At 37.8% G+C, this 23,091-nt stretch overlaps 3 protein-coding genes across 4 annotated transcripts; 1 reads left to right on the top strand and 2 right to left on the bottom strand.

The window, feature by feature from the left end:
- Positions 1 to 757: 757 nt before the first annotated feature.
- LOC106174481 (uncharacterized) lies at positions 758 to 8,019 on the bottom strand. Its single transcript, XM_013556065.2, has 4 exons — positions 7,881 to 8,019; positions 7,077 to 7,502; positions 3,215 to 3,285; positions 758 to 2,881 (listed from the first exon to the last, which is right to left on the bottom strand). The coding sequence occupies exons 2-4, from the start codon at positions 7,470 to 7,472 to the stop codon at positions 2,686 to 2,688; spliced, it is 663 nt and encodes a 220-aa protein (XP_013411519.1). The 5' UTR covers positions 7,473 to 7,502; positions 7,881 to 8,019; the 3' UTR covers positions 758 to 2,685.
- On the top strand, positions 7,996 to 23,039 carry LOC106158540 (uncharacterized). 2 transcript variants are annotated; one of them, XM_087004664.1, is made up of 13 exons: positions 7,996 to 8,069; positions 12,567 to 12,795; positions 13,098 to 13,248; positions 13,595 to 13,731; positions 13,969 to 14,104; positions 14,515 to 14,610; positions 15,117 to 15,244; positions 15,511 to 15,632; positions 15,992 to 16,148; positions 16,447 to 16,542; positions 21,280 to 21,438; positions 21,754 to 21,849; positions 22,100 to 23,039. In XM_087004664.1, the coding sequence occupies exons 1-13, from the start codon at positions 7,996 to 7,998 to the stop codon at positions 22,184 to 22,186; spliced, it is 1,668 nt and encodes a 555-aa protein (XP_086860790.1). In that variant the 3' UTR covers positions 22,187 to 23,039. The 2 variants fall into 2 exon arrangements, with proteins under 2 accessions (XP_086860790.1, XP_013390037.2); XM_013534583.3 differs by lacking the exon at positions 7,996 to 8,069 and adding an exon at positions 10,131 to 10,644.
- On the bottom strand, positions 16,590 to 19,940 carry LOC106158541 (uncharacterized). The gene is made up of 4 exons (XM_087004665.1): positions 19,037 to 19,940; positions 18,625 to 18,737; positions 17,619 to 17,760; positions 16,590 to 17,474 (listed from the first exon to the last, which is right to left on the bottom strand). The coding sequence occupies exons 1-4, from the start codon at positions 19,719 to 19,721 to the stop codon at positions 17,095 to 17,097; spliced, it is 1,320 nt and encodes a 439-aa protein (XP_086860791.1). The 5' UTR covers positions 19,722 to 19,940; the 3' UTR covers positions 16,590 to 17,094.
- Positions 23,040 to 23,091: the final 52 nt, after the last annotated feature.

The raw sequence follows: 23,091 nt of genomic DNA, 5'->3' as shown, positions 1-23,091 counted from the left end.
GTCCCTAGCAGTGTAGCCTACTATCTCTTAAATCGTCCCAGCCAGGTAAGCTCAAAATAGGCTCTCAAATACAAGACAGCAAAAGTTAACGAAAAAAAGGACAGAAACCAGCTGTTATATTTCTTTTCAAAAAGTCAAGTTATGTTTTCCAAACAAATGGGTGACATTCAGTTAGGTCCTACCACTTATATTAGGCCTATTCAAAAACATGGACAGTAGCCTATTAAACCATGAAATAGCTTTAAAGATTAAATTTAAGTCTTTCATAAGGTCTAATGTTGGAATGAGATTTTAATTTTTATTGAAATTCCTATGGTTTGGATGGATCTAAGATCTAATAAACGGATATATGGTATATTAGATCTTAGGATGGATTTTAAAAAAGACTCTCCTATATATGACTATCAGCTGGAAAATGCTGTTCAAGTAACGTCGCAAATTGGCAGTGGGGAACAGTAGACCTATCATTATGTTTTTTAGATAAACATTTTTAAATTTTTTGTTTAAATGATCAGTTTCTAGGCATTATGAAATCCTATTTCAAAGAGGGAAAAAGACCTTTATGATTTGAATTAAAAGTGGAATAATAAAATAGTGTAATAATACGATAATTGTTAGGCCTACTAAATTATTAAGATAATACTAGTAGATAGATAACTGATAATTACGATAGACAATTATTCAATATATAAAAGGGGATGTGGGCGCGATCTGTGAGAGCTTCTTTGCTGTGTTAACAAAGTTGAACAAAAATAGCCAAATTTTCATATTTATTGCCTCATCTCTACATAGCTCTTATATCATATAAAAGATTTTCATGTATATATATATAAGTTTATATATATTGTGAAATAAGTAACACAGAAATATGAAACGATTAGTATAAACAATTCCCTTTTAACAACACGAGAGCAGAGGAAAAACATTTTATCGTCTGCCTGTATTAAACAAATGCAATGCAGCGGGATTTTTAAATTCCCCTTTTGCTAAGTCTTCGCGCAAAGATATACTCTACGATATGGTCCCAAAGGCTGTAAAATGTCTACGATATATTGACCAAAATGTAAACGATAAAACTATCAGTACAACTTTTAAAACTTTGCATAAGAGTTAACTAGATAAAACGTAACAGGATATTTACAAATTAAGGTATCTTTTGGACATTGGCGCACAGCGGGCATAATTTCAAAAATTCATTAAAAATGCACTTGGTCGTTCAGTTACCATAAAAAGGACGTATAATGAAAGATCGTGCATGTCCCATGTTTATATACGACCTGCTTGCTGTAGGTCTGAGAGCATGAGTCAACGCAAAGATAGCCAGTTGTTGATTTAATTACTCACCCACTGATAAAGTTCGACCCGCTCTTAGCTGGTCATCATATTATACATAGTCATGCATTCTTTCCATATCATATGTTTGCTCATGTTTTTGTGTGTCACGTCTGATTTTCTAACTGCGTGTCTCGTAAAAAAATGCAAACAAGTTCGAAACAGCCTCTTTAGTTCTAAAATCTATTTTTTGTTTAAATAAAAAAGAAAGGAGAAAAAATGTCCGACAGTCTTGTAGGGCCTACTTATTTTTCATACCATCTTAATAATAACTCGTCCATAATCTCTTAATTTCAGATAAAGTTTGCGTATAGGTGTAATGCATAAAGGTGTGGTAGATTCACTCAAGTGAAAAGGCACGCGCTGTGAACTTGCGTACACTAAAAACTACAATCGTTTAAACCAATAGGCCTACCTGAAGCGTCCATCTACAATATATGCCTATATAAGGGTGGAAAATCACAACCATATTCCCTGACAATGTTTTCACCCGAACATTCTGATTCAAACCACACATTTACAATAAGAGAAATTAAGTCATTCTCACATCATCATCATATACCCCAATCAAAATATAAATTCTAAAACTATGATATAAAAAGATCCGTCTACTTTAGGGTATGGGTGTGGTAATCATAATTCTACCAGACGCCTGTCTTACATGTATTTTAAGAATGTATCTTACATCATTTCGTCCATTTTTTAAATTTAATATTTGTCTTTGAAAAGCACCCGAACCTTTTGCAGAAAAACGCTATCACATAGCCATCGATGGTCCCCGTTCCTTTTTGTTTTGATATCCCTTAATCCTCAGAGGGAGATTTAACGTTTTTTTTTTCTTGGGTGGGGGAAGGGGTGGCGTTTCTTTCCTCTCTAAATAGGATTATTCTTTATCTTAATCCATATTTCACCAACCATAGCAAACCTTCACCCGCCAATGACACAGACTGCCGTGTGACGTACACCTTGAATGCAACGTTATGGCACTAATGACGAAGAACCAAGAGAGAGGCGCCGGACGCTGAGAATTATCTTGTTATATTGCTATAATGAAATGAGGCTCCAACAACGAATCATTCAAATGATGTCACGCAGAGGTTGCTTATTATTTTCCCATTACTCTATGTTATGTTGCAAAATATACAAATAAGTACATCCTGGCGTACCTGCCATATTTCAACCACTACAAAAATAATTTCCATCGTCTTCTTCCTTTGTTATATATATATACGGTGATAGGAATGTTTTTCAGTTGTTGCTTGCTTTTCATATGTATATACATATACACATACACAGAGCCCCGTAAGGGGCTGATCGTTTTCCGTGGACACAGTTTGTACATTTATTGTTCTTCTATACAGCATTCACCATAGCTTGCTCGCGGTAGGATGGCGGTCGGTCAAGGGAATCGCCGCTGATTTGGCTGGACTCGCTCCTGGTCCTAGAGCCTGGCTGGCCGGCCTTGCGATACTTTTGAGCTCTCTTCTGTTCGTATGGGGCGTCCACGTGTAGAACGGCTTTATTAGTCACTTTCCCTGACACCAAATCACTGAAACACGAAATAAATTAAATTGTTGTGCATTTGGTTTCAACTTGAGTTTCGGGTATCTGCGTGTCTCTTCAAGTTCCAGTAAATGAGTATACTGATAAAAGGTGAGTTATTAGTTTCCTTCTCGACTCAAGGTGTTGGTTACTGATCACAGTTAACAGTAATACAAAACAATGATTCTTTTGATCAGATCAAAACAATAAGAACGTTGTAAATTCAAAAATTCTCTCTGAAGTTAAAAATGATCAAAGTTGATCTTTAGGAAACTAATATTTTAGTTAGAAACAGCATTAAGCTGAACATTATTTTTTGTAAAAGATCAGTTGTACTTACTCGTCTTTTTGAGTGTCGTTTTCATACCCAACGTTGACAACGGAAACTTGGTGATCTCCCGCGGCACGGAACTGAAATTAAACAAACACAGTTACTGAATAAATACCTTATTATTCAAAATATGTTTTGAACATGTAAAATGCTCTTTGTCGAAAGCATTTGTGATTTCAGGCATTGCACACGAAAATAGTTTATAAAGAAACCACAAAACAACCCAAATGTTTACGATGTACATGCATACCCCAAAGTATATATTAAACATTATGCCCCACTTCTTTCGACAAAGACTTTATGTGTTGAGCTTATTTCTTTTTACAGTTAAGTGAACCCTGTTTCTATTTATGGAATGCTTGCTTTTGTGAATTTGTAAATAACTCTTGGATTTTATTTGATGCAACACACAATGCATCGGCGCGATCGTGTTATCTGCAGGCAGCTCCGGTGCAACGTCGTTTATTAAACCTTGATTATATTCTTGAGGGATGATTTAAATATTCAGTGAAGATCACTTTTCACTGGTGAAAGAACTTGATTATTCTTTTATATATAATTATTCTGGGCACTTGGACTTAAACCCTTTCCTTAGATAAGTTTCATTACGCGCGTGTCATAGTATGACTTTGAAACACTAAAATAATGATACTCTACATTCAAGAAACAATTTTTTTTTCAAATCCATATTAAGTCAGACGCCATTCTGACCAATAAAACTCATACAAGCTGAAAGCTGATAAGCCTAGAAGACGCCTTATTTATAGAACTTTTCAAATAGGCTGATCCAATATCTCTGACCTTTTGTTCTTATCTAAGATATCGATGTTAGAGTTATTGCACAACATGGAGATTTGTCCGTTTCACTTGAAGGTGACTTTTGCTGTGGTCTGTGTCATAAAATAACTAATGTCGAAAGCTGGTCATCACTCTCAAACAGACGACTTTCGTTTATTGCGAACTGTGACGAATTAGTAATAGTTCACTGAAATAAAGCACCCATCGCCTAAAACAATTATCATTTCTCACTTTACTGACTTTAAAAGGCTAGGTATCAATTAAAATTTGGAAAACACAGACTATATGTTTCGGTCTTCAGTTAGTTACACATTCTGGTTCAAAAGTTCTTATGTGTGACTGGGCCTGTGCTTAAAGAAAGTCCAGGATATCTCCAAGTGTCTTGTATGCTAAGGGTGGTCTCACAAAGACACAGGCAGGCCTAAAAGTTGACTCTCAATTGCAAGTCATTCCAGCATATTGTCGTTGATTTCATCACGGATGTATGGTTTTACGTCTTCCGATAAGGGCCATAAAACAAAACCATTGATGCCTAAAACTTCTTTTACTCTTTATCTCCATTTATGCCATAAGTAGATTCATGTTTCTCATTTAAACGACCGTTGTCGTGAAATGAATTTTCACGGTTAAAAAAAAGCAGAAAATGTCAATGATGGCAAACAGTCACTGTTACCTCATATACAATTACAAATGGTGTAAGGAGTGGGGATTTTAAATAGTAAGGAAGTATGATCATTTCCCCATTTTAAAGTAGTATCACTGCACAGCCGGCTTAGGTGATATTTAACTTTTCATTTCGATAAGAAAAGTTGAAATGAAATCAAATTATAATCAAACTTCTCCGTTAACCACCCGACAGCCAAGGCCTTTCCATATTATGAAATAGTACAGGTTTTGGGATATTGAAATATAGGCTATTGGTCGAATCCATACAGAGAATCTCAAAATTTTATGTTCAACCGTCATAACGATCTTTTCAGGCAAATTAACACCTGATTTATGAGCGTGGGTCAACAACGATTTTTTCCTAATTCAAATAAGCTTACCCGTCACATTAATTACAATTTCAAATTCAGTTCTCACGCTGTAGTACTGACTGTATAATCATTCGTTTACATTTAAACACTGTATAGTAAAGAGGGCAGTTGTGACAGCTCTTACGCAGTTCATTTTCATTTTTTGTAAAGCAAAAAACAGGGTGAAAACATGTAGATATGTCCCATTTTAAAGGTACCTGTAAGTTACATGGATTTGCCTGGTGAATTATTGTTTACTTCTATCATGCCATATAAATTACGCCTTCATTTTGTTTTGTCGATGAGAAGGAGCAGAGGGATTTTCGACAATCGTAGGTAGGCCCAAGTAAGAGAAATTGAAAGTAGGTAGGACGAATATTAGATATCATTTATTAATTTTCAGTCTTCCCAATGATAGCAGATGTCCAATACCTGAATCTCGGTGAAATGATTCAGTTTTGGGTGGTGTAGGCAGCATTCCTTCTGCCCCTCGCCCTTACCCCACCTAATGTACAACACACCAAATGAATCACAGGCCCAATACGCTCCCTCGGCCCACTAAAATCTCGCTAAAATCTACATGCCTACCCTGAGTTTCAGAGTAAAAAATGGAAACTCTCTTCTGCATGTATGTCTTGAGCTGTCGCACAGCTGTCGGTAATCACAAGTTCATAATGTACAGAGCAAAGTCACTGTCGGTATTCTGATATTCAGAGTACCGTGCTCTATTTGCTTTCGACCTCTATTGTGGTTCTCATAAAACAATTATTTTTACGTCGCAAGTTTTCAAGGCAATAATCAGTCAGGTATATGTCTATATCTCTACTTATTCCAAGATTTCTTCACTGGGTTTTATGGTAAATGATCGGTAAAAAAAATTATACAACACGTTTGTGATGTTATTATGAATGCATGTAGGACAACTGCCATTCGTTCACCGCCCTATCTTTTTGTTAGTGTGAAGAGACTAAGACTCGGAATGTTATCACTGCGCCCATTGAATACACAGGGATGAAACACACACCTTATCTGTTATAAAACCGCGGGCGTTGACCACTAGCCCATCAATTTAATCTGGTGACTTTTCCGTCTGGCTTTATAATGAATGGTCCTTGCCATATCATACTATACAAATATCAGGGAGACAATGGGGCCGAATGCGTTGCTACTGTGGTCAACGTTTATAACCAGGTCTATGTAGACTTTCGTGATGGCCGACATGTCTTATATATCTATGTCATTAAATACACAGAATGTTTTGCATTAATTAGATTAATCGATAAGAAATATACACAGAGGAAATTCAGCAGTCTATGTCCTTTATAAATTGCCAGGATTAACAGCTAGGTCAGTCCTAATCTTTATCTTTATAATAATAATTATATGTTTCTGTGCCACTGCCTTCATTGAAATTCTTAAGTATTGGCAGTTTCCACAGTTCCAACAGAGCCATATTAACTTTTGTGAAACACAATGGAGTACCACATTTAATATGATTTAAAGGGTTAAACAAAAAATATGTAATATAACCCAAAGTAAAATGTTATCCAAAGTCTGTAACTCAGCACCTATATATCAACTACAAACCTGTCAATCTCTCTCTCTCTCTCTCTCTCTCTCTCTCTCTCTCTGTGTGTGTGTGTTTGTGTGTGTGTGTTCAAATTTGGACATACTTTGTACAGTATTTATTTTATTCAAACGGGATTCTAGTTGCATGCTAAAAGCACAGACACTAAGCCAATAACATTCAGGAAGGGGCTCACGTACACTGGGGACACATACATATTGTTGTCGTCAGGTTATTTCAAGTCACATTAATGTCAGGTCATGCTCAAAGGACCAGAAAGTCGTACTATATGGGTCGCGAGATTAAATAATTAGTTAATACACACTAGCAACTATTTTGACACCTGCGCTGATAAAATGGAGAATATGTATATACACACTATTTGTACGAGGTACTTATGACCTGTGCGATATGGGTGTGACGTGCAATAAAAGTTGACCACTTCAAAATACGTCAAAGTGGTGATGAAAATCAAGTGTATTATATTTACCTTGACGTTTCTTCTTCCCGACGAACTTTTAACTCTGGCTTTGGAGTAAAAATAGATGACTAATGCTAATGAGACGGCGAAGAGCACGAAGAAGACTGCGATGACCCACTCCAGTGTGAAGTTAAAGAGGTATCCAGTGAGAAACATTCCTAGGAGGGTGACTCCGGTGATGAAAAAGAGGGTACAGAAAATAGCTGCGACTATTGCGTACATGCAAAACGTCTTTCCAGCTCCAAACGCCGCCGCGTTAAGTTTATCCAAGAAATTGTCACTAACATACGGCACCGGGTGGGTTGTACTGGCCACACTGTGAAGTGAACGCGTTCCTCCGACGCTATGGATTGACCTGTCCATACTAGGGGCCCTCCTGGGCGTGCTGGTCCCGCTGGTGCTCATCTTTGCTTATGTCTCGTGGCGTTAACACACCTGGAGTGGCAAATCAGGTCAAATGGTCAACCATATTTGATATTACTCAGCCAAGCAACTATTTAAGGATCACGTGATCTACATTTAATGTCGTTCTGACATACCTGGTTCAGGTTAGGGTAGGGTATTAAGTGACCTTAGAATCAATCCCTGAACAAGTTTTAAAGAAACAATTAGAAATAAACTATTCTATGCGACCTTTGCTATGAATATCCTACATCCTGTGCCCGCCTTATCAACAACTGAGCTCGGCCATTACCATTCACCTGTAAGCTACAGGTAAAACGGCAGAGGCACACCTGGTGACGCAGAACTTCGTCTTGTCGTCTTTACGAGCACATTTTTAAAAACTTTCACTTCATAATCACCATATCTTACCTTTGAATATTGGAAGTATCTGACCGATATGTATTAGATCCGCGACTGTTCCACTTAATCCCGCCTATTAATAGCTATCACAGGCATGACAGTTTGAAAGTGTTAACTGTGACGCATGCGTATTAAGCCGGGAATGCGCTGCGGCTTTGAATATGGCAGGTGGGTGGGGGTGACGTCACCTGATCTCAGGTGAGTTAAAGAAGAAGCATAGTAAACACTGACAAAGAAATGGCAATTAAGGTAACGCGACAGAAGCAGGTTACCTGTTTGAAAAGAATGACACTTATTGTAACGAGCCCCGTGATAGTAGGCCTAATTGTTATTATCCATGTTTTGCTTTTTTTCCTTTGAGCGCCTTAGCAAAGTAAAATTAGATTTTCATCCCGTCCACCTCTGTACGTGGGACTAGTACTGTGGGGGCAACAGCTTACCAGATAAAGAAGTTGCATGCATGTGCCTGCTCATGAAATGACAACGTAATCATATGATTAATGTTAATCAGGTCCTCCATGTTTGTATGTCACTAGTCTTGGGGGAGAAGTAAATGGCACGTGAACTCCGAGATAAAAATAACTAAATGACACATCTCATTCTCTCACTGTCTTTTATTTTCTTTCATAGGTTTTTACCGTATGTGGGCTTCACAATTTTTAGCTGCAGACAAACAACACAGCATGGTAAATGTAACAAACTGAAATTATCTTTGATGGTCTCTATGGTTCAATAGCCGAATCGAATCCTTATTCTTAGAGAGCAAATGTAATTTTCATATAATTGTATCATGTTGTGTTTAAATGAAGTGGAGAAAATTCGAGAAAATTTTTGTTTTGCGCCTTCCATTTCATCATGCATCATGTGCTGTGTTTCATCTCATCCCTTCCACACCTCTTTCATCTTACATCAAGCTTGTCCTGGTAACTCACACCTAAACCTCTCAGCATGTCTATCATCTGAATATGTTCCATCCACTGAGAACAGTTGTCTGCTATTTTTGTCTTCTTGTGTTACTTATTCCGTCCAAATTTCCCGATGTTACCAGTTATTTTATGCCACGTATTCACATTTTGTGTTATAAAAAGTGACTTTTCTTTTTCTGATTTTATCTAGGAGGGTGCGGTTGGTAGGTAATTTGATTCCTTTGTGATCAGACAGTTTCATGTCTTCTCTCTTGACTGTCCATGTACACGCATTATCCTTCTCAAGAACCACATCTCTACCGAAAGTTTCTTCTTTACTTTCTTATTGATGAGCATGTTACGCACCCGTTTATTGCTATAGGATCTATGAAGTATTGTTTGAGTCTCTTTCTTGTTTCTATTGATATGGGTTCTGATGGTTTTCATTTGACCAAACGCATTTTTTATTGTTTAATCCTCTTGTGTTTCTGCCGTCATTTGTACATTAGTGTTTCGTATTATAAGTGGCAAATGCGAAAAAAAGATTTTATTAACATTTAATTCTTTAAGGAAAATATTACGTTTGTTAATTATTATTATTTTTCTAACTTGGTGTTCCTTGAATGGATAAGGATAAAGAGCATATGTATCAAACCATTGCTATCGTATTGAAAAATAACATTATTCAGTGCGATAGCGGAGATGAGCGACAAAAAACAATGACCTATCCTACATTATAACAAGTTCTCAAGGGTGATGGTCTCAATGCGATTGTGTTAGATGAGAGAGAATGAGGTTTATGAAAATTGTGCTTTAGTCACTGGGAACAATAATGTACCTCATTGCTTGAATCAAATACTGAAATCATTTAAAGAGATACCAAGCGCGTTAGATTTATATATCAAAAAAATTTTTTGGAAAATTCACTACTTTACCTTATAGCCAAGGTATACCCTATCTACAACTGTTAAGAAAATTACAATAGTTCACCAGTCTCAATTAATCTGCATTATGAGAGTGTTTCATAAATCAAAAATGAGATACTATAAATTTGTACCGTAAACATATACCAGATATCTACCATATTACATGTTCAGAACTACTGGTATATTATCCACTCGTGGAAATAATTTGATGCGAGTTTGGCATGACATCCTGTAAGCTAATTACACAGTTCATTATTTATTTATATTCTGTTTTACTTTGAGGATGGAGGAGAGAATATAGCCATGGTCATAAACCATATCTTTTGGTCTTGTTTCTGCGATGTTCTTTTCAAGTAAAAAATTACTTTTCTTAACCTATAAGTGCTAGTTCAGGTAACAACCCCACTGGAACTCACGATTTACATTGCGTGGTGACGCCAGAGTGGTCACTGCGAGGCCTCCCTTGACTACGATTACCTGGCGTGACCCAGATATAGCAGATGCGGCCACAAAGTAAACACTCGGACACTACGCGCGTTGCCGACCTCTCTCAGTTATTAATGGCATCGCATACATGTTAACATTTGAATGTGTATAGACCGTTCGGACAGAAGAATTGTTCACCACAGGTGCGGCTACTGAACTGAATGATAAGCGGTTAAATTGACTCCGGCTACTGTGTGAATGATGTAGGAGTATGGATCGAACCTGCGTAATCGATCGATTCCTGAGGGATCAATCGGGCCGTCAGTCTCTTTATTAACCTGTATGACCTGTTATGTGGAGACACGAGTGAAACGGACACGCAGGAGACGCCGTGGAACTGAAAGGTGGTCACTCACATAAAGTTGACCACGCTGGACTGTACGCCATATGAACAATGATTGTATTGGTGCCGTGTTTGTTCGAATTGGTACGAGGAATAGTCACAAGTTTATGGAGGTATGTAGTTGAATATGTCGACAGTTTAGGCACGACCTCAGGTAACTCGTTGTGTGAAGAACAACACCACACCGTCATGATTTAGTTAAAGACCCGTACACACGATCTTGTAAAGAATAGCCTACATAAGTGTTAACCACCATTAACTAGGTATAAAATCTCTTATATTGATTACCACGTCTACTGGCCGTAGACCATATTTACACTCCACCCACAGAGCAGCGGACTTGTGGAGCTGTTTATATTTGTATAACACACCAGTAGTGGACGGTTGTTATCATTGTTGCTTATGTGAGCAATAAATATCATCAGTGGGAGGTACAACACATGGACTGGTCGGGACTGGCCCAGGTATCGGGTTTCTACATGAATTAAGCCCCGTTTGTGCTCTTGGGGTGTACCTCAAGGTTAAGATGCGTAGTCCATGGTTAACCTATTTTCTTTTGTTACAAGTATGATTAAGCCCTTTTTTATTAATCAATGATGACAAAAACACAGCTATAGCAATAGGACACACCCACCGAGTCAAGACTCAGAATTGTTATCATCTGAGATAATTCTGAATAAAGAGTGCCATATATTATTACGCTCTTATTGAATACGCCAGTCGAATTAAATGTGTTGACCGAGAAGTGTCAAATACCGAGTCATGCAGGCAGGCCAAGATGCGTTGTTCTGGCTATGTGCACACATAAGCCCCATATATACTCTTCGTTTGGCCTTCAGTTTGTGCATAAATTGTTTTGTGGCACTGTGGTCGCAGAGGGATAGTTTTAGATCGTTGTAGGCCCTCTATTTGAGTTGCACCGAGGAGACAGGATCTGAAGGATAATGACCGATCCTGGGAAAATACTACAGAATTTTTACTTACCTACGACATTGGCTACAATGCACAAACATGTGGCCGGGTGAAATGAAGGCCTTTAGCCTCCACTCTTTGCAAATACTTCATTCGTAAGCGAAGGAAGTATGGGGGCTATGGCGAATTCACCCACCCCCCATGCTATTTTTTTCTGAATGCTCTCTCTCTCTCTCTCTCTCTCTCTCTCTCTCTCTCTCACACACACACACACACACACACACACACGCGGTTTGCTTCCTTTGCGTACAAAGTACCGAGAGACAGTGGGCGAGTTTCACAGCCGTGAATCTGTCTTGATCAAGTTCAGCATGAAAACTTCCGAGAGTGATATTTATATCTGACCTATCCCATAATTTGACTGTGTACTCCCATTATGCAATATATTGGGTGCTTTGGGTTTGTGCCGGAATGCTAATGTGTCCTAGGGAAGGTATACTTATCTTTGTTGCAGCGACCGTCCATTGTACACGTTGTCACTCGACGTACTGTGGCCCAAATCACCACGGATAACTTTTGGATATCCATAGTTGTCAGCTTTAGTTATCATAAATATCATTTGTTTATGATTATTGCTCAGCTTTGTTGGATTGGTGGAATAGTGCTGAGCTGACGACGGGCATAAGAGCTAATTATGTAATATAATATATTAGACCCATTTGTCTATTTTTGACATATTTATCTGCTTTACTGTCAGACTGTCTTATATGCTGCATAACAGGTGCATTTGACCACCTGAATAACTCTGTTTGCCAATACCACTAGGGTCTTCCTGCATAGTGCTATTGTATGATATAACCACATGCACTAGAAAGAAAAATATGTAGGTTAATTGATGTCTCTGGGCCTGGATCTAACTTCCTCCGGTACTACTGCATACAAATCTATTGTTTAGCATCCTAGAGCGATGGTCTACTAATCGATCTCCCCGCAACTTTCCTTATTTTTCTTTTAAGAAAAATTTAAAAATGAAGTAATAATGTTTGGTCTGTTTATGGACCCAATATACCTATGTATACTCTATGTCCCATCTTATTCCTGGGTATATTTTTCCTATTTTCAGACGTCCCCAGCGAGTTGATCCACGTATTCCAGTCCGTTTGGGTTCCAGCAGCGACGAAAACTGGGGTGTCTCTTTGACACTTCAGAACGGAACGAAAAAGAGGAAATCAAAACTTTTCGAAGAGTATGAGTCAATCATAAAAATATTGAAAAAGTATGACTTTGATTTTGAAAACCTTGCCTTCGAGGGAGGAGGGAATAAAGGAATTGCGTATGGAGGAGCAGTTAAGGTAACAAGTGGTCTGTTTTTCGGTCTTCTGTTTCCCCCTACACGTACATGTACCATCATGCACTTGTTCATTTTAAAGAAAAGCATCAGCCGCTCAAAAAAGTCAAAAAGCCCTTGCATTATAGCCACAATAATAATTAAGGGTTTATATAAAAGTGAAAGTTATCATATAGTGCATATATATTGGGGTTAGTGCGATTAGAAGTTATAAGAAATTATAAGATGGGCTAAATAGCCCTGCTGGTTTCAAATTTCAATAATTTGTCCCGCGGAATAATTAAATGTAGATTTTAACTCTCCTAGATATTAGAGAAGATTGGAGTTCTGTGGAAATGCAAACGTTTTGCTGGAAGTAGTGCTGGGGCTGCCGTAGCCTTACTTGTTGCTCTTGGATATAGTGGAGACGAAATCATTTTCATGATGAAAAGAGATATTTCGGCGGACAATTTTATGGGTAAGCAGATTTTTCGAGGCAGCGTCCAGTATACATTTTATGTCATATGAAAAAGAATAAATAAAAAGTCTTTTAGAATAGAAAAATGTCCTCTTACAGTTTCATTTTGGCAGTTTTTGATAAAATTGTTTCTACATGTAATAGCAAGAAAAGTTAGTACAAAACTGATAAAAATCGCACGCACATATCTCGGAAATAGCCGACTTCACTTGTTGGATACAAAGTTCATTACTAAAAACAGCGCCTACAGAAATTTGTTAAGATATGCTACTGCCAGCAAATGTAAAATAACATGAAAGGCAGCACCGTCAATGTCGGAAATACACGATTTCCCTGTTATACCTAGATTCACGCAGCGGCAGGCTGGGCTTGCTGTACAATCTATTCTACCATCATGGCTGGCATCCGGGGAAGAAACTGCACCAGACGCTAGAGTCCTATGTGGAGCAGGCAACTGGACGCCCACACCTTACATTCGAAGAGGTTAGCAAGGTTTTTCAAACTAGTAACATTCCTTTTAATTAGCAAAGGGCTAAAACTGGCTTTTTCTTCACCTGGAAAATAACCCTTATTGCAAAATGGAACGCTTTACATTATTGAGAAAGACCTAACGCAGCGGCATTGTGGGGGTTTCCATCAGACACCAAGAAATGCCGGTGCTACACTTATTTTCTTTCGTCCTTCCTATTTTATTAAATTTTTTCTTTATTCTTATTTCAGCTTTATCAAGAGTTTGATAAGGAATTATGTGTCGTCTGCACCAACATCACCACAATGTCGGCAGAATACTTCCATCCTAAGACCACCCCAGACGTGTCCATTGCGCTGGCTGTGAGAATGTCCATGTCTTTACCGGGTAAGAGGCTTTCATGTCCCGTCAGCAACTCGTAACGTCACTCTGATGGCAGGACGACACTGAATCGATATTGTGACGTTAAAATGGGCATCCCTTACATGACGTCGAAATAACGTCGTGTGCCTGGGCTTGTTGTCTTACATATTTGTGCTCATACGATTGGGTATTCATTCATCTATTGCTTTGATTTTAGTATCATTGTGACTTAATTATTTATTTATTCATTATTAGTTTTAACGCGAAATAAATGTGCGTTTACAAGATGTACATGTACGTCTTACACTTGGCGAGTACGTAAGTAATTACACATACGACACAGATAGCAAAAATAAAAAGCGATATGATATTGTCATATATTATATAAGATAGACTAGATGGAACCTTTTTTTAAGAACATTTACACTTCACAGGTGTATTCCAACCAGTTAAACTTGAGCGACATGGAACCACGTACGTTTACGTCGACGGTGGGTTGCTGTGTAATTATCCCGTACATGTATTTGATGGTAAGTGACCATTTTTTTGTCGGAGTATCGTGGAGATGATGTACATTTGGTAGTATTTTTATACGTAAATTAAAATCAGCATCAGCACTTAAGGTGTCGTTTTTTAGTAGTATATTGATCTGATGGAAGGAATCAACAAGTGCACGCGTTAGTTTTTTCTAGTGCATTTGTTGAAAGAGTACAACTTTCATGTGTAGGCCCTCGCCAACGACCGCTCCTTCCAGCTCTTAATACTTTAAAATAAAATCCTTGCAGGCCGGTACTGCAACCATCTACGCAGTAAACTGAGAATTGACCACAAAGGAGTGGATGTTTTGTAAACACGAATGAAAAATTAATAAAAGTGATTACAAAAACTCCAAGCCCTAAGGTCCCTTGCCACTAGATTCAACTGAAAAAAAGAATGCAGCGGAAACACGTTTATACGACTTTTGGACGAATAAAACGGACACAGTGCATCATCATCAGTATTTTGACTCTCATATATACTTCTTATGCGTTTTCAGGTTGGTTTTTGTCTATGAAACCCAAAGACTCCTTCTTGAAGCGTCTTGATATTAGCACAAAACACAAAGCGACAAATCAGCATTTTATGTTTGGAGGACACAATACTAAAACACTAGGGATGATGCTTGTAAGTAACTTTGACAATCATTATGTTAACGCAAGGGATGATGTAGAAACCGTTTAATTTACATGTCTTGGCAACATCCGAACATTATAGCAAATACAACATCATTTGACAAATTGGACATATTGCATCACATTGCAATGCAATGCATCACTGCACGTCGTGGCAAATGCAACATTATATACAACATTCAAGTTTCCAATTTGAAGTGAAAGAAAATGGAGAAAAAAGTAAAATTATAACTATCGCTTTATCCTCATTTTCCTCAGTATTCTGGTAACGAAGTGGAGTTCATGAAGAATCAGTTTGAAAACAGACTGACAAAACTAGACGATGACGGTAAAGCGGAGTTTTACTTTGAAAACCCCCGACCAGATACAAAACTGGCCAAGTAAGTGTTTTATTTAAAAATAAACTTTTCAAAGCAATACAATACATTTTTAATTACATTTACTTGTCGGTAATTAATCATCTCATTCTTTGTCAAATAAAAGTTGTGATTGCGGACGGAGAAGCTCCATCCATTCACACACACAATAAACCTATTCCACTGTGCACTTGGCAGAAAACTTTCTGGCTACTTGAGTGTATCGTGACATTCCCAAGTACTTACCTCTTTAACTTTTTAATTTACAAACGATTTCGGCAATGCATGGTTGATGAAGTGAATAAATCAAAGACAAGAGCTTGTTAGGGTCTGACTTTGATGTTAACATTCTTTCTTTTATTACAATCAATATTCCCTTTTAGATTCAATGGTCCCATCGTAGATCAATATCTGAAGACGGAGAGAAAAAGGAACCGAATATTTGAGGCTGCCATGCACTTTTGGCAAGCCCTCCGCGAGTGCGATAAAGACGGGAACGACGCCATAGATAAAGACGAACTAAGGAAAGCGCTGCAAAATGTAAAGGAAAATAAAGATTGCGTTAAGGGGGTTATGTGGGTAAAACCATATACAGGGATTACTCAAACGTCCTTTGTTAGGCGTAATAACTAATATTAATCTCGATTCGACTCTACCCATTTCAGAATATCATACATGTATAATGGTGCTAGCATTTTTTCAGAATAATAGCAATGATGATAATGAATCCGTTATAATAATGCATTAGATAATTGAAAGCAAAATAATATATATTTTTTAAACGCGATTTAAATTCTTACTGCCTTTATTATTCAATGCGTCACTCGCCTCTTTCCAGGGCATATTCACCGAGCACGATGCCACAGTGCTGTTCGGTAAGACGTACAGCGTGGACCAGATCTTCCAAGATATGGACACAAATAAAGACGGATCGGTAGGTGGCGTTTTAAATGAGTTTAATTAATTAATTAATAATAATAATTTTATAATAATAATAATTTATTTGCTAAAATTGCAACCTAAAGGTTGAAGTTTTACAATGTGTCTTAAATAATAAAATCATAAGGTATTTTAAAATTAACTAAAAATTATAAACTAAAAGACCAAAGCTTTAAATATACGCATGTTACCATAATGGAATATTGTGTAAATTTCTTTTCTGTCAATAAAGAATAACTATAATAATATTACAAAATTATTTTAAGTAGACAGACAGATACATTTATTAAAATATAAGCATATCAGTTTTTTGTTGAAAAAAGTCGATTTAAAGTCCTATGGATTCATAGCGTTTGTAACAAAAGCAGCAAAGTTGTTGCTTGGGGTGACATTAACCTTATTATTTATTGTCCATTTCATTCTGACTAAAGACAAATGTATATTGAACCATATTACCGACAAAAAACATCTACTAATTAGGGATTAGGGTTTTTGTTTCACTTTTTTTTTTTTTTTGCTGTGAAATCTTGCGCTGTGTATCTTTAAGTTACTTGAAAGTTTCATATTTCGCAGTGAGGTATTTGGTAATTTCCTCACAGAGAACAACCCACTGTTCCCCATGCTCTTTCTGGCGATCTGGATGGTAATGTTGTATAGCCTTCAACAGGACTTTCTTGATGCTGTCGTGTTCCCCGGAGTCAAGGGCTTCTTCGTCTAATTTCTTATTTCCCCCCTTGGGAGGAAACGTCTTGTAAATAAATCGGAGGTATGATTCAGCAAGGCCATTAGCTGACTCTTTTAACTTTTTCAGGTCTTCGCTCAGTTCCTCCAAGTACTTTTCGCGTTTCTTTTGCCACACATCTTCTTCTCGCTCCACTTGTTCTTTTTGGTATCGTTGTAACGCACTTGTACATTCCACATACCAGTCTGTAAATGAACGTTAACTCAGAATATAAGTAGTATTTAGCCTCAGAGTACAAGTACATGTAGTAATTAGTGTTAGCGAGCGCGCGCGCGCATGTGTGTGAGAGAGAGAGAAAGAGAGAGAGAGAATTACACGGTCACATTTACCTTCTGAATGAAAACTTTTAGGATGTAAAGCCATAACAAGGCTCATGCAGCGCTTGAAATGCTTTTTTGCCATAAGTTTTATCTTCAAAACTTTGTCGTATACACTGCCCAATCGACTTAGTGCGATAGCTTCCATCTCCACCTATTTGATAAAAGACATAAAATGTGATTGCAAAGAGAGCATTCTGAACAAGCTGATCTGCGGAGTAAGGTCTCATTCACATCGAGTTGAGCCATGGCTCTACAAAGTCTTCCCACGAGTCGTCCCTGCCGGGGTACAGTCATTAAATCTCGGCTCCATTCGCCAGGAAGCTGGGGAGGCGTGTTAGAGGCGGAGAGACTATTAAAAGATTAGGCGGTTTTCCTTTCATGTACGTCCGCCATATTTAGGTCGTGGCTTTGAAGAGCCATAGCTCAACTCGATGTGAATGCGGCCTAACATATCCGCGGATCAAGTATGGCCGACCCACATAAAAGCAGAGGCGACTAATCCGCTGATGGTCTCTTAGCCTCCCCACGTGCCATTAAACGGATTAAATCGCGGCTCCGAGGTCTAATTGTTAGACCCCTGCAAGGACGGCGCGTGTAGAGGCGGGGGGGGGGGGGCAATCAGCGGAATAGTCGTCTCTGCCTTAATGTGGGTCTGCCATATTTGATCCGCGGATCTGTTAGTCCGCAGACCAACTTGTTCTGAATGCCCTCAAAGAGTTTTCAAAACCAGTAGAAATGAGGCTCAGATTTATAGAAAACCAGATGAATTAACATTAAGTCACAGCGTTTATAATACCCAAACCGTCAAGGTCAAGGGCCCCAACGGTTCCCATCTCAATAAAGAGTTCGTATTTGGTATGGCATATTTCTGTTAAACAGTATGTATAGGATAAATGTGTTGTTTAAAAAATATACATATCCCATATAAGGGAAGTGAATAGAAGAATGTGTTATCAGGTTTGTCAGAGCTGATCAACTCAATGTAGATATTTATGTATGAAAATTGATAACCTACCTCATGCTCCCTTGACAAGAGAATAGCTTGCTTGTACCAGTCAATAACTTCCCAAATCATATCATAATTCATTTCTTCTTGTTCCATTAAAACATTATTCAGAAGGTCATCGGCTAGTGAAACAAATGTTGCTTATATTACCAGGTATGAGAGGGAGAGAGAGAGAAGAGACAGGGAGAGATTAATGATATAATTCCTTGTCTTATATCATTATATCATATAAGTATAACTATATGTTATAATATTATCTTTAGTAGACAGCAGATATTACGTTAGATTTAAAATATGTACATCGGTTTTTAGGTGAAAAATCGCCTTAGTAAAATCCTATGGATTAATAGAACTTGTAGCAAAATCAGGAAAGTTGTTGCTTGGAGGCAATAATGATGTGGAATTTTCTAACAAGGCGTACCTGTTTTTCTTGCCTTAATAGACTCAGCAACGCACTTCTGCATAAAAACGTCCTTTTCCAGGACATCAACTTCCTTCATGATTTCATCATCCGCAACTCTTTTGGTTTCTTCTACTGGCTGGTAACATTCAGCCATGTAATTCAGGCATTCTGTGATGTCACCGTTTTCGAGAGCCGTGACACCGAGATGAAACGTAACCGATGTCATTTCTAGAAGTCCAGTCACTCGGACAGGCAGGTCGCGCGAAATGACACCCAGGTACCTGTGAAGAGCGTCCACGCGTTCACGACACAACCCCATCTCTGCAGCGTCATTAATAACGCCCTGGAGGCAATCTTGTAGGTATTCATTAGTTTGGGTGGACCAGTCGAGACCTCGAGATGTTCCGGCTTCTTCCAATGCATTACTCATGTGCTTAAGTGCCTCTGTGAAATAAAATTCCACAAGTTTAGGCCCTTCATTTCGTAGCTGTATAACTTGAGCCAAACGCCATGACGCCATCCCAATATTTTTATGTGCAGAAGAGCGATCATTTCTTGTCTCTGCAGTTTGAAGAGCTTTGTTGAATTTTATAATGGCGTTTTTAAACCTTTCTTTTTTGAGAACGGGACTTAGTCCGCCTTGTGTGGCTGACATGTACAGCTTGTTCCCCTCTCTACGCCACTTCTCCGAATCACTGCCCATGATCAATCAATCACACGGGTTTCACAGTTTGAACATACCCTGTTGTGCCCCCCTCGCCGATGTTAAAACGCCAGACAACGACCAAAAATCCGAGAATTTTGAAGTAGAATATGCTGGTGGAAATACTACTTTCGTTTTATTAACACTCGTGATGTATCCGGAATTTAACGCATGCGTAGCTGCACATGGTGACAGTTTATTATCAAGTTCTTAATTGGGTCATTTATTCCACCCCAACTGAAGCTCATTCTGGTATTTCATATTTGCTTATACTTAGGGCCCTATACACGGCACACTTAGAACCAATCTTAAAAACTTTGTGGAAAACGTGACGTTATCTGTAAACTGGACGAACTGGGTTCTTTTTTTTACCATCAGGCAGCAATGGTGCTCCATGTCAGAGTGTAAGATATTCAGGCGACATTGGCAGGTCATTTCTTTTTTCGCAATTTATATACATACCTATGGATGTGACCGTGACGATATGCTGATCACTGAAGCCTGTCCCGGTAAAGACGGAGGGCAGCCTCGAGCTGCTACCCAGAAATATCTCGCTTCTCTCGACATTTCTGCGTAGAGTCCCTAAAAAAAAAAGGGGGGGGGGGACGCTCGAGGTGTTATATGGCTTATACCGCTCGGATGACAGTGTATTATCTCACACATAGCTTTATTATTATTACGTGAACATAAGACAAATAAGGACTGTGTTTGAAGTCTTCTGTGAAGACATCAAGAGTGCAGAAGTTGACAATAAAGCTTTGATTTTATATCAAGTGAAAACGCATCCCGAGAAGTACTAATTGTTCCCAACAATCAGACGAAATTGACCCAGATTCATCAGATGACTACTCCAGATCTGATATCGTGGAATTGACAATGGTGTTGCGCCACAGACAGTACAGTACAAAAATGCCAGACGGAGAATATGGCTGTACCAGATATGTTTTATGGGGGTATATGTTATAAGAATGTGAAAACTACTATTTAACCACCACAATGCACTCCATACCTCCCTACCCTCCCGTGCAACGCAACTCGTGCGTTCGCCCTGCAAGGGTAGGGAGTTCTATAAAATTCCAGTCATGCAATCAGGATCACTGAATTTGAAAATTTGTAAAATAAGTCCGGGGAATTTTCACTGAATATTTTATTTTTTGTTAACATCTGATCGTAGGAACGGATCCCTCATGATGGTGTAACGGTTATTCATTCATTTATTTATTTATTTATTTATTTATTCAGCACATCCAGCATGTTTTGGACTATGTTGTATATTCTAATAAAACCCTGGTGGTATTTGTCTGATTTGAACATTCATTCAGAAGTATAGCTACGTCTAAGGATTTCTTGAAGATGTGTGCTAACACCTGTAAACTTGAAAAGTAACGGAGCACTGTGACTGGGTCATTTTTGAACCACTTAACATTTTTAACCACTTAACAGAAGGGGGATAAAATTTCAAAACAACCTGAGGGTAATGCTAGTGGATTTGTTTTTAATACCAATTATAAATGTTACTCTTGGTATTATTTATTACTGTTCACATTTCACATTTCAGATAAATTGGCAAGAATTCTTGTATTTCATCGAGCGTCGCAGCGTGGCGTTTATGTGCTACGTTCAGAAGCTTTCAATGAGAGACGTGAATACCTTCGGGGATTTCCTCACGTCTGTGCTAGACACAGTAGAAATCAACGTGAAGCAACTATATATGAAGGTAAGATAAATTAGGCCTATCTCTTGATTTAGTTGAAAGAAAATCATTTTCTTTTCTCTCTTTGGCAAGGATATTCATGTATATCATTTAATGGGTTCTTTAAGACTAATTGATTTAAATTATGTATTTTTGTGTTTGTTACTTCTCATCAATGATATGACTCTCCGCACATGCGCTTAAATTGCCTTTAAAATAAATATATTGTAAATATATGAAGGAAACGTTTTATACAAAAAATTGAAAATTATGAAATTGTTCAACGATGAAATGCCTTGGAAACGTATTAATGTATTTTTTTGTTTGTTTATTGTTTAGACTAACGATGATGAGCGCACGATTGGTATCAACACAGATTACGTCCAAACAACCGATTTTTACATGGAAACTGAGGACAAAGAATTTCTTATACGTGTAAGTTGATCTGTTGAATTGAATCCACTGGCATTGCAAATGTCCTCACAAACATTGCATCACCTTGTTTTATCGGTGTAACAAATTGCCTTTTCATATTTTTGCAACTTTAAAGAGACTTAATTTCATACAAATTGCCTTAATTGAACAGAAACTAGTCTGAAAGTCAAATTAATCGATAACAGCAATTCAATAGACAAAAACATTGTAAAGCAAGGCCCTTGATTTTTATGAATTTTTTTCTTTTCAGCAAGGAGCCATAGCATGTATCCAGTATTTAAAAGGCTACATTGAAAAGAATTATGGTGAAACAATATCTTATCAATTAGTTACTTGATCTCGAGAATACTAATAGTTTTTCATCAGTGCAGGGTAACTGAGGTGTGAACGATGCCCTGCTTGGGAAGTTAATATTTCTATACTACAAATTTAAAGCCGTTGATTCAGGGAGATGTTTATAACCAAGCTTTATAAAATTTTTCTACCATCAGCATCGATTTAAATTAGTGCGAAGCATAAAAGATATTTCACAAATATAGGAAAGAATTAATGTTACCTGTTACATAACCAAAATATGTATAAACGGTCTCATATATCTGTGATATTAATACATTCCTCCTGTGAACGTCTTATCTGCTTTGTTATAAGAAAAAAGATTAATCTAACACTGGACTCATGCGGTAGCAACGACCCAACGAACTTAATCCAGAAGTGAAAGTCAATGAGCGTTTTGCTGGTCACATGACAGGTCAGGTGACTAGGTATCTGCTCGAGAGCCTCGTCACACGTGCGTCACTTAATATGTGATATTACACTACTGGATCAATCTGAATTTTCTGGTCGCTTTATCTCCGCCAGGTTTGCACTCAATTGTCGAACGTACTGACGTTGCGTATGTAGACGGTGCGTTTGAAAATTATTTTCTCAGGGATAATCTTGTTAGCTTTAGATGATGTTTTATTTATTTTTGGTTTCTCTTGGAGATTTCAATGTTCCTTTTTATATTTGCAATAATTTTTCGCCTGTCCTTTTGTTTATAATTTACTTTATGTCGTATCATACCAAACGGACAGGGAATGTTGTTCAGTAATTTTGACATGTGCCATTTAGTTAAATGAAAGTTAATGACTGAGCCTTGATAAAATTATTTGTATGTCGATATTATTATTCAATAAAAAATATGACAATTTTTTTCACTGTTTCTTCTAATAGCACAAATGGCTTTCACAGTGTATCATATTA

This window comes from Lingula anatina, chromosome 2 (genome assembly GCF_051362555.1).
Source record: "Lingula anatina isolate TDL-2025a chromosome 2, LinAna3.0, whole genome shotgun sequence".
Lineage (NCBI taxonomy): Eukaryota > Metazoa > Brachiopoda > Lingulata > Lingulida > Lingulidae > Lingula > Lingula anatina.
Note: the sequence above shows the minus strand (reverse complement) of the source record. Positions and strands in the feature narration are given on the sequence as shown.

Coding starts and splice junctions, on each gene's coding strand:
- LOC106174481 (XM_013556065.2), bottom strand. CDS start 7,472: ATGAGCACCAGCGGGACCAGCACGCCCAGGAGGGCCCCTAGTATGGAC. Junction 3,286..7,076: donor CGGGAAGAAGAAACGTCAAG/GTAAATATAATA, acceptor GTTTAATTTCAG/TTCCGTGCCGCGGGAGATCA. Junction 2,882..3,214: donor AACGACACTCAAAAAGACGA/GTAAGTACAACT, acceptor TTCGTGTTTCAG/TGATTTGGTGTCAGGGAAAG.
- LOC106158540 (XM_087004664.1), top strand. CDS start 7,996: ATGCGTATTAAGCCGGGAATGCGCTGCGGCTTTGAATATGGCAGGTGG. Junction 13,249..13,594: donor TTCGGCGGACAATTTTATGG/GTAAGCAGATTT, acceptor TGTTATACCTAG/ATTCACGCAGCGGCAGGCTG. Junction 15,633..15,991: donor CCAGATACAAAACTGGCCAA/GTAAGTGTTTTA, acceptor ATTCCCTTTTAG/ATTCAATGGTCCCATCGTAG.
- LOC106158541 (XM_087004665.1), bottom strand. CDS start 19,721: ATGGGCAGTGATTCGGAGAAGTGGCGTAGAGAGGGGAACAAGCTGTAC. Junction 18,738..19,036: donor TATTAAGGCAAGAAAAACAG/GTACGCCTTGTT, acceptor TTGTTTCACTAG/CCGATGACCTTCTGAATAAT. Junction 17,761..18,624: donor TCTTGTCAAGGGAGCATGAG/GTAGGTTATCAA, acceptor TTTATCAAATAG/GTGGAGATGGAAGCTATCGC.